Raw genomic sequence first — 13,943 nt, forward strand, 5'->3', positions numbered from 1 at the left:
TGAACTCCAATATGTACTGTGAAATACTGAAGCAGAGCATGATCCCCTCCCTCCGGAAACTGGGTCGCAGGGCAGTGTTCCAGCATGATAATGACCCCAAACACACCTCTAAGACGACCACTGCTTTATTAAAGAGGCTGAGGGTAAAGGTGATGGACTGGCCAAGCATGTCTCCAGACCTAAACCCAATAGAATATCTTTGGGGCATCCTCAAGCGGAAGGTGGAGGAGCGCAAAGTCTCGAATATCCGCCAGCTCCGTGATGTCGTCATGGAGAAGTGGAAAAGCATTCCAGTGGCAACCTGTGAAGCTCTGGTAAACTCCATGCCCAGGAGAGTTAAGGCAGTTCTGGGAAATAATGGTGGCCACACAAAATATTGACACTTGAGGAACTTTCACTAAGGGGTGTACTCACTTTTGTTGCCGGTGGTTTAGACATTAATGGCTGTATATTGAGTTATTTTGAGGGAAGAATAAATTTACACTGTTACATAAGCTGCACACAGACTACTTTTCATTGTGTCAAAGTGTCATTTTGTCAGTGTTGTCCCATGAAAAGATATACTTAAATATCTGCAGAAATGTGAGGGGTGTACTCATTTTTGTGATACACTGTATATGCAGGGCAGCAGTCCATCTTAATGCAGCACACACTTACAGTGCTGGCCAAAAGTATTGGCACCCCTGCAATTCTGTCAAATAATACTCAATTTCTTGCAGAAAATGATTGCAATTACAAATGCTTTGATATTAAAATGTTCATTTAATATGTCTTCAATGGAAAACCACAAAAAGAATTGTCAAAAAGCCAAATTGGATATAATTCCACACCAAACATAAAAAAGGGGGTGGACAAAAGTATTGGCACCCTTTGAAAAATCATGTGATGCTTCTCTAATTTGTGTAATTAACAGCACCTGTTACTTACCTGTGGCACATAACAGGTGGTGGCAATAACTAAATCACACTTGCAGCCAGTTAAAATGGATTAAAGTTGACTCAACCTCTGTCCTGTGTCCTTGTGTGTACCACATTGAGCATGGAGAAAAGAAAGAAGACCAAAGAACTGTCTGAGGACTTGAGAAGCAAAATTGTGAGGAAGCATGGGCAATCTCAAGGCTACAAGTCCATCTCCAAAGACCTGAATGTTCCTGTGTCTACCGTGCGCAGTGTCATCAAGAAGTTTAAAGCCCATGGCACTGTGGCTAACCTCCCTAGATGTGGACGGAAAAGAAAAATTGACGAGAGATTTCAACGAAAGATTGTGCGGATGGTGGATAAAGAACCTCGACTAACATCCAAACAAGTTCAAGCTGCCCTGCAGTCCGAGGGTACAACAGTGTCAACCCGTACTATCCGTCGGCGTCTGAATGAAAAGGGACTCTATGGTAGGATACCCAGGAAGACCCCACTTCTGACCCAGAGACATAAAAAAGCCAGGCTGGAGTTTGCCAAAACTTACCTGAGAAAGCCAAAAACATTTTGGAAGAATGTTCTCTGGTCAGATGAGACAAAAGTAGAGCTTTTTGGGAAAAGGCATCAACATAGAGTTTACAGGAAAAAAAACAAGGCCTTCAAAGAAAGAACACGGTCCCTACAGTCAAACATGGCGGAGGTTCCCTGATGTTTTGGGGTTGCTTTGCTGCCTCTGGCACTGGACTGCTTGACCGTGTGCATGGCATTATGAAGTCTGAAGACTACCAACAAATTTTGCAGCATAATGTAGGGCCCAGCGTGAGAAAGCTGGGTCTCTCTCAGAGGTCATGGGTCTTCCAGCAGGACAATGACCCAAAACACACTTCAAAAAGCACTAGAAGACTGGAGACTGGAGACTTCTAAAGTGGCCAGCAATGAGTCCAGACCTGAATCCCATAGAACACCTGTGGAGAGATCTCAAAATGGCAGTTTGGAGAAGGCACCCTTCAAATCTCAGGGACCTGGAGCAGTTTGCCAAAGAAGAATGGTCTAAAATTCCAGCAGGGCATTGTAAGACACTCATTGATGGTTACCGGAAGCGGTTGTTCGCAGTTATTTTGTCTAAAGGTTGTGCTACCAAGTATTAGGCTGAGGGTGCCAATACTTTTGTCCGGCCCATTTTTGGAGTTTTGTGTAAAATGATAATTGATTTGACTTTTTTTTCATTCTCTTTTGTGTTTTTTCATTGCAAGCAAAATAAATGAAGATATTAATACCAAAGCATTTGTGATTGCAATCATTTTCTGGAAGAAATTGAGTATTATCTGACAGAATTGCAGGGGTGCCAATACTTTTGGCCAGCACTGTACATATTCACTTACACACACTTGATTTTGTATGTTGAATTTTGTAGCTCAGTGTGCTACAAAATCTGTCTTTTTACCAGTGGTAATAAACTGACTGGACTTTTGTTTATTTTCTGGTACTTTAGACCAGTGGCGGCTCCTGCCAAATCTCTCGGGGGGGCAATTGTTGTGATGATGGCCAAGGTGACTCATTCAATAGGTAAATTAAAGCTTAAATAATTAACATCTTAAGTCATCTGTCAGTTTGCCCTCACAAATAACTTTGAATATGGAGACAGACCAGCTTTACCATTAATCATAAAATTACGTAAAGCTTCACACTAACAATTTTCATCAGATAGCATTTTATTTTAGGTTCAGCAGATCCAGAATTAAGATTGGCATTGGGGCTGATGTGCAATGAATAAATCAGTACAATTAAACAATTGGGGAGATACAATAAGTGCAATCACAATTCACTATTTAAAAATTATATTACTTACTTGTTACTTATATGATTTCCCCCCCCTTTGTAGATACTTGATGTTTAAATTTGGTCTGGGTGGCCCTAATTCTTAAGTTGCTCATTTATCCTGATTACACGATGGAGTTGCTCCGAACTGAGGTAATGGTAGTCATGGTGACGAGATCGCGACACCAGGTTACGTGTGACGCAAGCACGTAAGTGCGAGCCCTGGCGGAAGCCATTTAGAATGTATTGCAGCGCCTGCAGTTACAAAAAAGAGCCTTAACATGAGAGTCTATGAGAGCAATCCGGGGCGATTTTCGGTCAGACTGAAATCGCCCCAAAAGCGGCGATACTGTACGGAACACAACTCAACGCTGATTGGACTACGATATTCAGAGGCAAGACAGACTCCAGAACAGTCACAGCTGTGATAGATTTCTTCCCTTTTGTCCTTTGGTGGTGCGCCGCGTGATTGCCCTAAGGAACGAGCCGCCCCTGCTTTAGACTCACTTAAAGGAGGCATAGGCATGGTTTAAAAAATTCAAACTGAATTTGGTTTTACCCTGGACTTTGTTTTCACCCACCTTTAAGTCAACACCCCTTACAATTTTGTTTAATACTATTTATTTTATTAGAAATATAGTCCGTCCCCACCAGACACATATAGTTGACTCATATAGTATAATAAAATGTTGTGCGATATTTGAAGATAGGAATTAAGATTTGGCCCTCATAAACATTTTGATTGTTGGTCAGAAAATCAGCTGGACAGTTCTCTAGATGAGTCACAGACAATAAAATTCTGTATAAACACAAGCCTGTTAATGATAAACATGTAAACACTAATAAGTTTGAGGTAGAATACTAGTTGAAGTCCTAATAAAATTTATTCTAACAGTTTTATCAGTTTTTTTTTATTTATCTTTTCCAGAATTCAGCACAAATAATACAAAATCAATAAATAATTCTGTACAAAATTTATTTGCAGGTGACATTGTTCTTAAAATGTAAACTCAGGTTTAACCTCAGTACTGTGATCATGACTAGATAAGACTTGGCTATTGACCATTACAATGATATTGGGCAACATTTTAACACAAATCTCAACTTTTAATAAAATGTAAGGTTCTGCTGAAAGAAGAAACTTCAGAGAACTACATACAAGGATGAAAATGTGTTCCCTTTATGAGTTGGCATTAATCATACATCAGTCATTCGCTTAATATAAGTCTCTGTGAACGTTATATACAAAACAAGCTAAACCTTAAATTCAACAAAACAAGAGCCAGTGTACAAATGATTTCAGCAACTCAAAAATGTTGCAATATTGCACATACACAAATAATTCATATACACTACTGGTTAAAAGTATGTGGACGCCCCTCCTTTTTACTGAGCTTTAATTTTTCAGACACACTCATCGTTTATAGTCAATATAGATGGATATAGTCAATTTTGTAAAAATAAATTATATACTTTATATAACCTTTTCTTTTCCAGTGTGAATGTACCCTTGTTTACGGAGGACCTCAAAGATATGATGATGATGAGTTAGTTGTGAAGGAACTCCAGTGGCCCACAAAGAAACCTGATCCTAGCCCTGCTTAACAAATGTCACAAATGTTTTTCTGACCAAATAGGTAGAAATTCTTACCACATATAGAGGGGGGAGGTCAGTTGTCCACATACTTTTGGCCTTACTGTGTACCTCTTGCAACCTGAAATGATCAGCTGTTAAAGTACTACAAAAATACAATCCTTAATTAAAGATAGTGGTGCAGATGCTGTTGTGCAGGACTGTGTGTATACAAGAGTACAGGAGCTCTAGTAGGAAAGGCATCCAGAGAAGGTTTTCTGATGTTAAAATTGTAAAAACTAATAAGGATGAGCAATTAAAAAACGTGTCTGCATTATAGCTGGTGCAGAATGGAGAATCCAACAGCAGTTTTACAGTTGTAACACTGAATAAGTGCAGGGAAGTCCTCTCCTCTCAGCAGTACACTGTGTGCATCCATCAGTCTCAGCGTGTCATGACTGATTTAGTTCTTACTTTTTGCCATCCTGCCTCTATAAAGACACAAGGCACCGCTGATCCAAAAAAGTGGCTCTGCCTAATTTAAATAAAGCTTTGCAGGAGCAGCCGTACAGTCCAGCTCACAGATCCAGCAGATCTCTGATTCAACGTTGGAGATGTAGTTCATTTGGAGAGTCGGATCCATAACTCAGGTCCTCGTAACCCTCTTGCACACAAACAAAGCTCACCAATGTCTTCATGGCTAGCTTTACCACATTTTTTAGTTGCGTTTTCTCCTTTATGCCTCTGCTGATTACCCAGACGTGAGCTGCTCCCTGTCTGAGATGTCATCATCTTTTGGTGGTCGTGCTCGATCGAAGAATCCACACTGAAAGAAAAGAGTATTAGATGCAATTTAGCAGGCAGATGTGTATCAGACCTGAATTTTATATTCTTATATTTACTCATTCACCTATCTACCTTCAGTTATTTATTTAACCTGGTTGGGTTCACATAGGTCTATTTTATTTAGTCTGACCAGAATACAGAATACTATTATTTCAAGTGTAATGATTGTTTGGCTTGCGTTCATTTTGGACATTAATATGGAGCCTTAAAAACATGCATGGAGAAATTGATATAACTGCAGTGCACTGCTAAATGTTATCAGAGTTACTGTTTTTCCTGCTGCTTTCAGATCATCCTGCAACTATTTTCAGGTAACTTGTTTCTCTTATACCATATGTATGTGTTTCAGTGCCTATTAGCCAACTGCTTGCATATTATCGCTCCAGTTTCACTGACAGGGATAGGTAATGCATTTGTTATGGCTCTATAGCTTTTTCCATTACAGTGTTTAATAATTTTGCCCCAATACACTATTACTTTCTTTAAGATTGCTGCTTGTTGCAGTGATCTTCCATACCAGTAGCAATAGCAAGACATGATGTGTGTACATCTCACAAAAGTGGTGCTCCCAGGCATCTATTGAGCTGTTATTGAGCTGGCCCGGTATCTGAAAGTTTGTGATTACAGTCATTTTAATTTAAAGGATCATGTTATCTACATAAAAGGTGTTCCTGAAATGAGAAATATTATTTTTTATTGCTGTTGGTAGTGGTATTGGCAGAAGAAAAACATTTTTAAACCAAGTTCCCAGTCAATGTGCTGAATTTAGTACACAGATCTAATTACACTACCATGGTACACCAAGAGAGGGCGCCAAAAAACAACGAAGAAAATCTGCAAGGTCTGCAAAAAACACGTTTTAAATGTCTAAAAATTAAGGTCTAAGACATTTTATATATATATACAGTATTTAATAATTTTGTATTTTAAATATTAAAATTGTACCCTTTATTATTTAAAAATATTAAAACAGCTGATCTTCATCACAGAGCAGCTTTTTTGTTACAGACATATCACAATTGAGCTGCTAGCTACCAACCTCCTTACTATGTGCCATTATTATCTATATAAACTCACAGTTAAAATGGTATATTTTGAAGGACTGGCTACTTATAAAATCCTAAAAATGTAATGTAATCATTTATTTAATCACTAATACTGTACATTTCAAGTGGTTTCTAGGCAGACCTGTCATGCTAATGCTAAAAGTGGCTAAATGCCAGCCTAAATGTTTACTAATTGCTGGTATTAACTACATAAAATTCTTATGGCATATTTTATAACATTATTATTGTAACCTGTAGCACGAATAATGGAACTGCTTCCAAACAGTGAAGCATTTCCAATTCAATTCTCATATTTTTAAGGAATGAGATGTAGAGATGTTTATATATCAGATTATTTTTAATAGTTTTACCAGGCTATAGTTTTAAAAAAATGGTTGTCCCCAGCGTTAATTACATCAATGTGTGTGTGTTAAACAATTAAGGTACACTCCCTCCATAGGGAGCAGGTCAAGGGCCTGAGAACTGTACTGTAGACAAAATACTGATAAAATCATTATGCCTCATTAATTCCCAGCATGTAATAGGACTCCCTTTTTCAGTCTGCCCCCTAATCACCCACCAACTGCATCCTATTTATTTATCCTACACTTTTCTCCTTTTCCTGTCCGTCTTTTTTCTCTCTCTCTCAATATCTCTATCTCTCCGAGACACACCAACTGCTAACAGGTGTATAAAAGCAATTATACAAATCATTTAAATGCTTCCAATTCTTTCCTGCACCAGTATGACTGTGAAAGGTCTAAGAAAAACGTGTTTTTATATGTTTGGGATGGAGGAACTTCAGTAGCCTGTAAAAAAGGCCAGGCCAGAAATTAAAATCCAGTCCTTCTTGTATAGCATTAATGTCTGACCTCACAAATGCCTTTAATACATGCTCGCAAATTTCCCCAGACAGACTCCAAAACTTGTATAAAGACTTCCCAGAAGACTGGACGCTGGTAAAAAATTTGGAATAGGGTGTCCAACAAGCTAATGGTCAGCTAATGGTCATTCAATACCTTTGTCCATATAGTGTATATTGTTATGTGATTAGCTACAGGTTCAATCTGCGGTTGTCATCAGGCTATACAACCTCCACTGTTTACCCATATCCTGCAGGCATCAAACCAATGCCGTGATTGTGTCACCATACCTTCCACATAGCCAGGGTTAGAATGGCGAGTACCAGCAGTCCCAGCAGAATAGCCAGAATAATCACCCACAGAGGAATGGCAAAGGACAGATCAGGAATCGCCCAAACCACAAACGTACCAATCTAAACACAAGCAAACAAACACAAAAACTAAAATTAGTGGAATATTGAATGAGCCAATAAGCAGTCTGAAGTCCCTACTGAAGCAGTAGTACATAACGGAAGTGCTAGCTAATGTTAATGCAAGTAACATAGTTGAGTCAGTAGATAAAAATCTTAAATTATTATAATATTTAATGAAAAGTATCCTTCTGTCCCAATGCCTAACACACACACACACACACACATATTCCAACAGATTATACTCACTGAGTTACTCTGATGTGGCAGTGTATGAGGTCGAACGCGGTACGGCATGCCTATTACTTGGAAGGAAATGGTAGAGTTGACCAGGTAGGGGTCATTTTGCCTCTGCAAACAGAAAAGATGAAAATAAAAAAAATAAAAAAAACCTGAACTCAGTAATTAGGAGGGGTGTCCAGATCAGACATATTAATGAAGCAAAGCATAATCCAATATCTCCAATATTACCAATATATATTTTGCTTGGGCTTTCCAGTTTTTCCCAGAAAACTAATCATATGCATTTGTTACTTTTAGTCCCCCAAGTCATATTGAAAAAAACCCCATTAATACTGCTAGTAACACATTTGTTGGACAAATGTCACCTCAGTATTGACACCAGATTGATGGGGCGTAATGGTTCCAGCATGAGGAAATGGTTAAAAAAAGCAACCAAACAAAGATTTCAACTGTGAGCTTTCTTTTACAACATTCTTGTGCTTTCAAAGACACCAGTATGCTTTACGCTGGGTTCTGGAATGGAGATAAGATTAAAGGTGTTCTGGTATGACAGGGTTAAGCCACATTAAGTCACATGAGTCAGAGGGTAAGATGACTTTACCACGCCTCTGTTCTGGATGTTTTCAGTATGAAAACATAGCTAACATCACCTTTTCTCCATCTGTGTTTGAGTCAATCATTTCATTATGTGCGCACTGAAGGGAAGACCGCAAATTGGCATGGCAACCTGTCCAAACCTGTTACATACGTGTCTTTAAAACCTGATGATGTAGAAGTGTTAGGGTTAGGGTCTAAAATCAAGCTTGGCAAATCAACAAGGCATTTTTATGCCTGATGAATACCTGGATCATGTAGTATAGCTATCTGGTGGCATTTACACTTATATAGATTGGTACATAGTAAATAGATAAATAGACAGACAGGCAGATATTTAGGTAGAGAGAGACATAAATACTTTAATTTCTTTATTTTTTATTGATTTTTTTTTGTCCTTTTTTAATTTGGCACACTTCTATGTGTGTAATATGTGTATTTACCTGTAAGAAGGTGTGAGCCCACAGCCTTGACCGGATTTTAACCACCGCACTCTGTCCTCGAACCAAAAGCCCCACAGTGCACTTCAGCATCAAGCAATGAATATTAGTGCAGTTCTACACACAGACACACAAAAAAGAAAATAATAAAGAAATAAATGAGCTGTGTCTCTTTAATAACACACATTGTCATATTATTTTGTTTTCTTATATTAACTTGAACTTGTTTTTCCACATAAAGAAAGACCTGTTAAAGTGGTTAGATTGTGCACTGGTCAGTATTTTATTGTTCATGATTACAAATCCAGAACAAATATCTGAACATGAATATCTGCACCCAGTGCCTAAAAAACAAGTGTCTGAGAGGAAGTCCCAAACAGGTTTGTTTACACATTAATGTTAATGCCTCAAGGTCCTTCATTCCACTTCTATTATTACTGCTCACATGCAGACTACCATGCACTCTAGCAGGCGTCTCTCCAGATCTGCTGCATAAAAACACAGCTTGAACACAGACACACAAAGACCCACACAAACCATGACATTAAGAGGTGGCTTTAAGCAGTGAGTTATGATTTTAGGTTGAAGTAGCCCTCAGAGGGCACAGTAGGGTGCCATAACACATGTCAAAGTCATGGTGGTGAAAGAGTTCCCGAGTTTATATATTTTATATAAAAATTTGTAAACCCAGTTTTGAGTTCAATTGTTGTAGAAGTGACCTCAACCCTACTGAACACTTATAGTCAGATGCTTATAGTCAGGTGTCCACATACTTTCTGCCACCTTAAATGATCACAACTAAGATGCAATTCAAAGGAATTTAACAGGTCTATGTACCAGTGTTTTGCTGCTGTAGCTCTGTGTGGTGGTAACAGATCGCTTGTGGCGTTTCGGTCCACTACTGTTGTGCAGAAAACCTAGCAGCTCTGGTGTGTCCTGTAGAGTGGAGGTCTGTGGGTGGTGGGTAAAAAAGAGAGAAAATAGAACAAATACTGTTAAGTTAGAAAGAAACACATTAGAAATTAAAGGAACTAGATCTTCAAAATCCCAGTACATGGTAAGGAGGTATTTTTTCTGTACAGGTGTTTCTCCCTTTTTTTCCATTCCAGTCATTTTTAATTTTAATACTACAATTACATTCTGGCTGGGGAGAGCCAGAGACTAGCACTTCTGGGAAAACTGACCACTTTTCTTCACTTTCTCCATTTAGGATAATTGCTCTCACTGTGGCTTGCGGGAGTCTAAGAGCTTTAGGAATAGCTTTGGAACTCTTTCCAAATTATTGTTTCAATATTTTCTTTTCTCATTTCCTCTAAAATTTGTTTTAATTATTGGATATTTTGCTGCTTGTTGAGACGGTCAAGTCTTGACTTGAGTGTTTTAAGTTGATTAAATATAATTAACTAAAAGAAAAAAATTACCCCCCCCCCCCACACACACAGCCAGTTGGTGCTAGATAACCTTTTTTAAAAATTAATTATGTGATTATTTTAAAATCAATTTGACCCCAGTTGTATTTGTCTTACATTAAATTCTATTTTAAGATCTAAACTTTAAAGTGTGATCATGCAAAGCTAAAATATTATTAATTATTTACAGGTATAATTCGCTGCACTACAGTGTACATTTATTAATTTTTGTTTTAAATTTTCCAAACTCTTAATAGAATAAATATTACATTAAAAGAGAAACACAGTAATGGGCAGAACTAATGTTAGAAAGAATTCAAGTAAGCAGCATCAGCAAAAAAAACAAAAAAGACATGACCTCGAAGTGTGCGTGTGTGTGTGTTCATTTGAGCTCTTAGATCAAAGTCAACAAATGGCACATCCTTCTCTAAAGCTGTCAGTAAACTCGCAATAGTAAAGCTAAGATAGACTGCATGGGCTTTGATGCTCCGTGCTCAGCACAGACACAGACACAGACACAATCATTACACAGTCTGAACAACAAAGATTTGTACTGTAGCTGTTTTTTTTACTTTTTTGAGAAAAAAAAAGTGTGTAACTACAACACAAGTCCAAAAGTAAAGTAAAAAAAGACTTAGACAAGAGGAAAACAAGGCAAAAAATGAGCACGTTCAGATAAAAGTGCACATGCTTCCGCCAGCTGGAGGTAATTTTGACCAAACTGGCAGCTGGACATGCTTGTTGTCCCTAGAGTGGTGGGGACGGGCTGTCTGGCCTTGACTGGCCCAGGAGCAAACTGTCTTGCCCCATGCTGAACACTCTAATAGGAATGCTTTAGCACAGGAAATCACAAAGTCAGTCTAAACTGACTTTTACATGCTTTAAAATACAAGCGATCCTAAAACACAAGCACTCCATGTGATTTTTTTGGACATTTACCTAACGTAATAAAAATCTATGTTAGCAAGCATGAATAAATCCAATACAGTGTGGGTCCATAGAGACAAGAAACAGGATTTTGCAGAAGTAGTGCCCACAAGGTGACTTGGTCTTTAGTGTGGCTAGACTTTAAGGTCGACTGTTAATGAGATTCATAATATTAAAGGGTTTATTTGATTCGAGAACACACATAATTTAATAATTATACAATGATGATCTATAGTACTGGAGGTTAGCACTGTCTGCTATTCACAAAAATAAATTTACAAATAAAATAAAAATAAAACACATTGAGCTCTGCCTCCAATCCAGCCCAGTTAACCGAATGTCTTAGTTTGTGCCAAAATATTCTAACAACAATGAAGCTGGATTATCCTTAGACCTATTTGTATAACATACAATTGAAATCAAACTGGCACTGTTTGGCTTACCTCAAGGTCTAGTGGGTTAAGGGAGTCATTAAGGTGGCACTGAATTGGTCCGTCTGTGATGATCTGCATGGCGTAGAGTAAGTGCTCTTCTCGGTGCCGACTGGGCCAGCCGATTTCCAATATAGTTTCACTTATGGAACTGGGACCTTTGTTGTGCAACTAAAAAGTGTGCAAGGTCAAAAGAGGGTTGGGATAAGAGTCAGGTTAAATGACAAAAAAAAGTAAAATCAAGTCTGAAATACAAATACTACTTCTAATTAAGTTAAGACATTTTGTACAAACAATGACTTTTAATGTTTTGCCTGACCAACTTCACTGCATTTTGTAAATGCAAACAAATAAGAACAAATTAAGAGTATTCATGCAACACCAACTTCTTGCTCCCCAAAGGCTAACAAGAGGCGGGTCACTCGGCGTCTGGCTAACATTTACCACTAATTAAACCTATTATTTGCTGCAGAACGGACTGAGCTTGCTCCAAGGCCCCTTCTCAGCAAAACGAGGTCAACAATATCTCCCTAGAAAAACAAACTATGAAAGAAATAAGCCGTGACATGTTTCTGAAGTAGGTTTCTGCTGTTCAGTATTTTCTCTGGTTGCTTTTGGAAGTTTATTTGGTTTGGGGTTCTATTTTTATATGATGTTCATTTATTCGGGATAAAAATGAAGCGGCTGGACGTATTTAAACCCAAACCTAACTTGGCTGTGTGTTCTTTTCGTATCTTATTTTCATTTACTGATGCCTGCTCAGGGGTAATAACATAGGGTCAACTCTACGGCTATTAACAATATCCTGGTCAGTGTGTGTGTGTGTGTGTGTGTGTGTTTTATTAGAGTTCTACTGGTCTGGACGCTTTGATCAGACTAAAGCTTGTGTGTGTTTACTGCATCTCGGTTTAACTGAGCAGCACCGATATTCTCTTCCTTCTTTCAGAGAAGTAAATGATTTCCATGTGCGATGTGCTTCCTCCTTAACTAGTGCCACCTCTGTTTATGTGTAAGTGCCAGCATTAAGTACCTCATAGATGTGCTGGACCTGAGGCCCAATGTCGTCCTCTCTGACTGGTTTCTCTTTTGGCTCCCAGTGAGGAAAAGGTAGAACTACTTGAGATGGGTGAGATACACTAAAACATAGAAATAAATAATTTACTGTAACACGTGGGCAGCATAAAACATAGAGCTCTGTTTAGTCCATTATGAAGAGTTAAACAAAATATGAAAGTACAGGCACACTCCTTAATTCAGGTTGCCTCACTTAAAATAGGACATTAATAAATGAACTATATTCAAGGTATTACAGCAAAAGGACTAGTAGAAATATAGAGAGGCAGAAATTCACATGGCTTGTTGAGACAAAAGTGAAATTCAGCTTAAATTCTATTTTATTTATTAATAGCACAAACCATAACATTTTTAAGAGGGAAGACAAAGAAGAAGATGGATAATTTACACTCACCCTCTAATGTCCACTTGAGCTCGGGCTACCACGTTCAAAGTCAGATTCACAGGGTTACTTCTCGGGTTATCTTTATTGGTGCTGTAAGACACAAACACACAAGCACATATGCAAGTTTGATCTTGATTCTACTGTATAGCCATTTATAACAAATGCCCTTGATTTTATATAAAAATAGGTTTTATTGTTTAAAATGATTATTTAAAACATGGATACACAAACCTTATGTAAATTAAATACAGTAAAAGTCAAATATTTAAATACCTTTGTAAGTAACATTTATGTCAAATCGGTCTCAGGACCTTCATAATTATTGTCTTATTTAATTGAAATAGAAAGAATGACCTGCTCTTTGTATTCTTGTAATTACTGCTTGTTCTTTATGAGTTCTGTGCCTGTGCTGGCTGTGTGAGAATCAACTGTCTTTGGGATCTAAACTTATTATGACTATAAACGCAAAACATCATGAAAATATTTAATATTATTTCTATTTCACCTTTTCTGTATGTGTGGTTATGTGAGCAGTTGGTCTTACTGTATGTAAACGTGAATCAGGTTCTCTGTGTAAATAGCAGATAATAACAGCAACCCACTAAATGACAGACAATTTGTTTAGCAGAGAAATGTGTGTGAGTGTGTGTGTGTGAGTGAGAGAGAGAGAGAGAGAGAGAGAGAGAGCTAGACTGGAATAATAGTGTTTTTAGCAAACACAGTGTATGTGCCAAAGTTCTATGTGTCAACCGTCTCACCAGTGATTGTACTGAAAAACCCCAGAAACCCACTTTAACCACACACACACACACACACACACACACACACACACACACACACACACACACACAATATTATTATCTGGCTAATAAATATGCAGAAGATATAGAAGGACAATCAGTCAGTGCAGTCCAGTGCAGAATTAGTGTGGACACAAGTTCCACATGTGGAAAAATAGCTCACTTAACAT

At 38.0% G+C, this 13,943-nt stretch overlaps 1 protein-coding gene across 1 annotated transcript in view; it reads right to left on the reverse strand.

Annotated features, from left to right (window-relative positions):
- Positions 1–3,691: 3,691 nt before the first annotated feature.
- The window catches only part of itga8 (integrin, alpha 8), a 79,658-nt gene continuing 69,406 nt past the window's right edge, over positions 3,692–13,943 (reverse strand). The window contains exons 23-30 of the mRNA XM_062985242.1: positions 12,983–13,063; positions 12,545–12,650; positions 11,527–11,685; positions 9,585–9,698; positions 8,751–8,864; positions 7,720–7,821; positions 7,351–7,473; positions 3,692–5,131 (exon numbers count right to left, since the gene is read on the reverse strand). Coding sequence (XP_062841312.1) covers positions 5,057–5,131; positions 7,351–7,473; positions 7,720–7,821; positions 8,751–8,864; positions 9,585–9,698; positions 11,527–11,685; positions 12,545–12,650; positions 12,983–13,063 — 874 coding nt within the window. The 3' untranslated portion in view covers positions 3,692–5,056. The remainder of the gene's footprint in view (positions 5,132–7,350; positions 7,474–7,719; positions 7,822–8,750; positions 8,865–9,584; positions 9,699–11,526; positions 11,686–12,544; positions 12,651–12,982; positions 13,064–13,943) is intronic.

Source organism: Trichomycterus rosablanca, chromosome 23 (assembly GCF_030014385.1).
Source record: "Trichomycterus rosablanca isolate fTriRos1 chromosome 23, fTriRos1.hap1, whole genome shotgun sequence".
In the NCBI taxonomy this organism is placed as follows: Eukaryota; Metazoa; Chordata; class Actinopteri; order Siluriformes; family Trichomycteridae; genus Trichomycterus; species Trichomycterus rosablanca.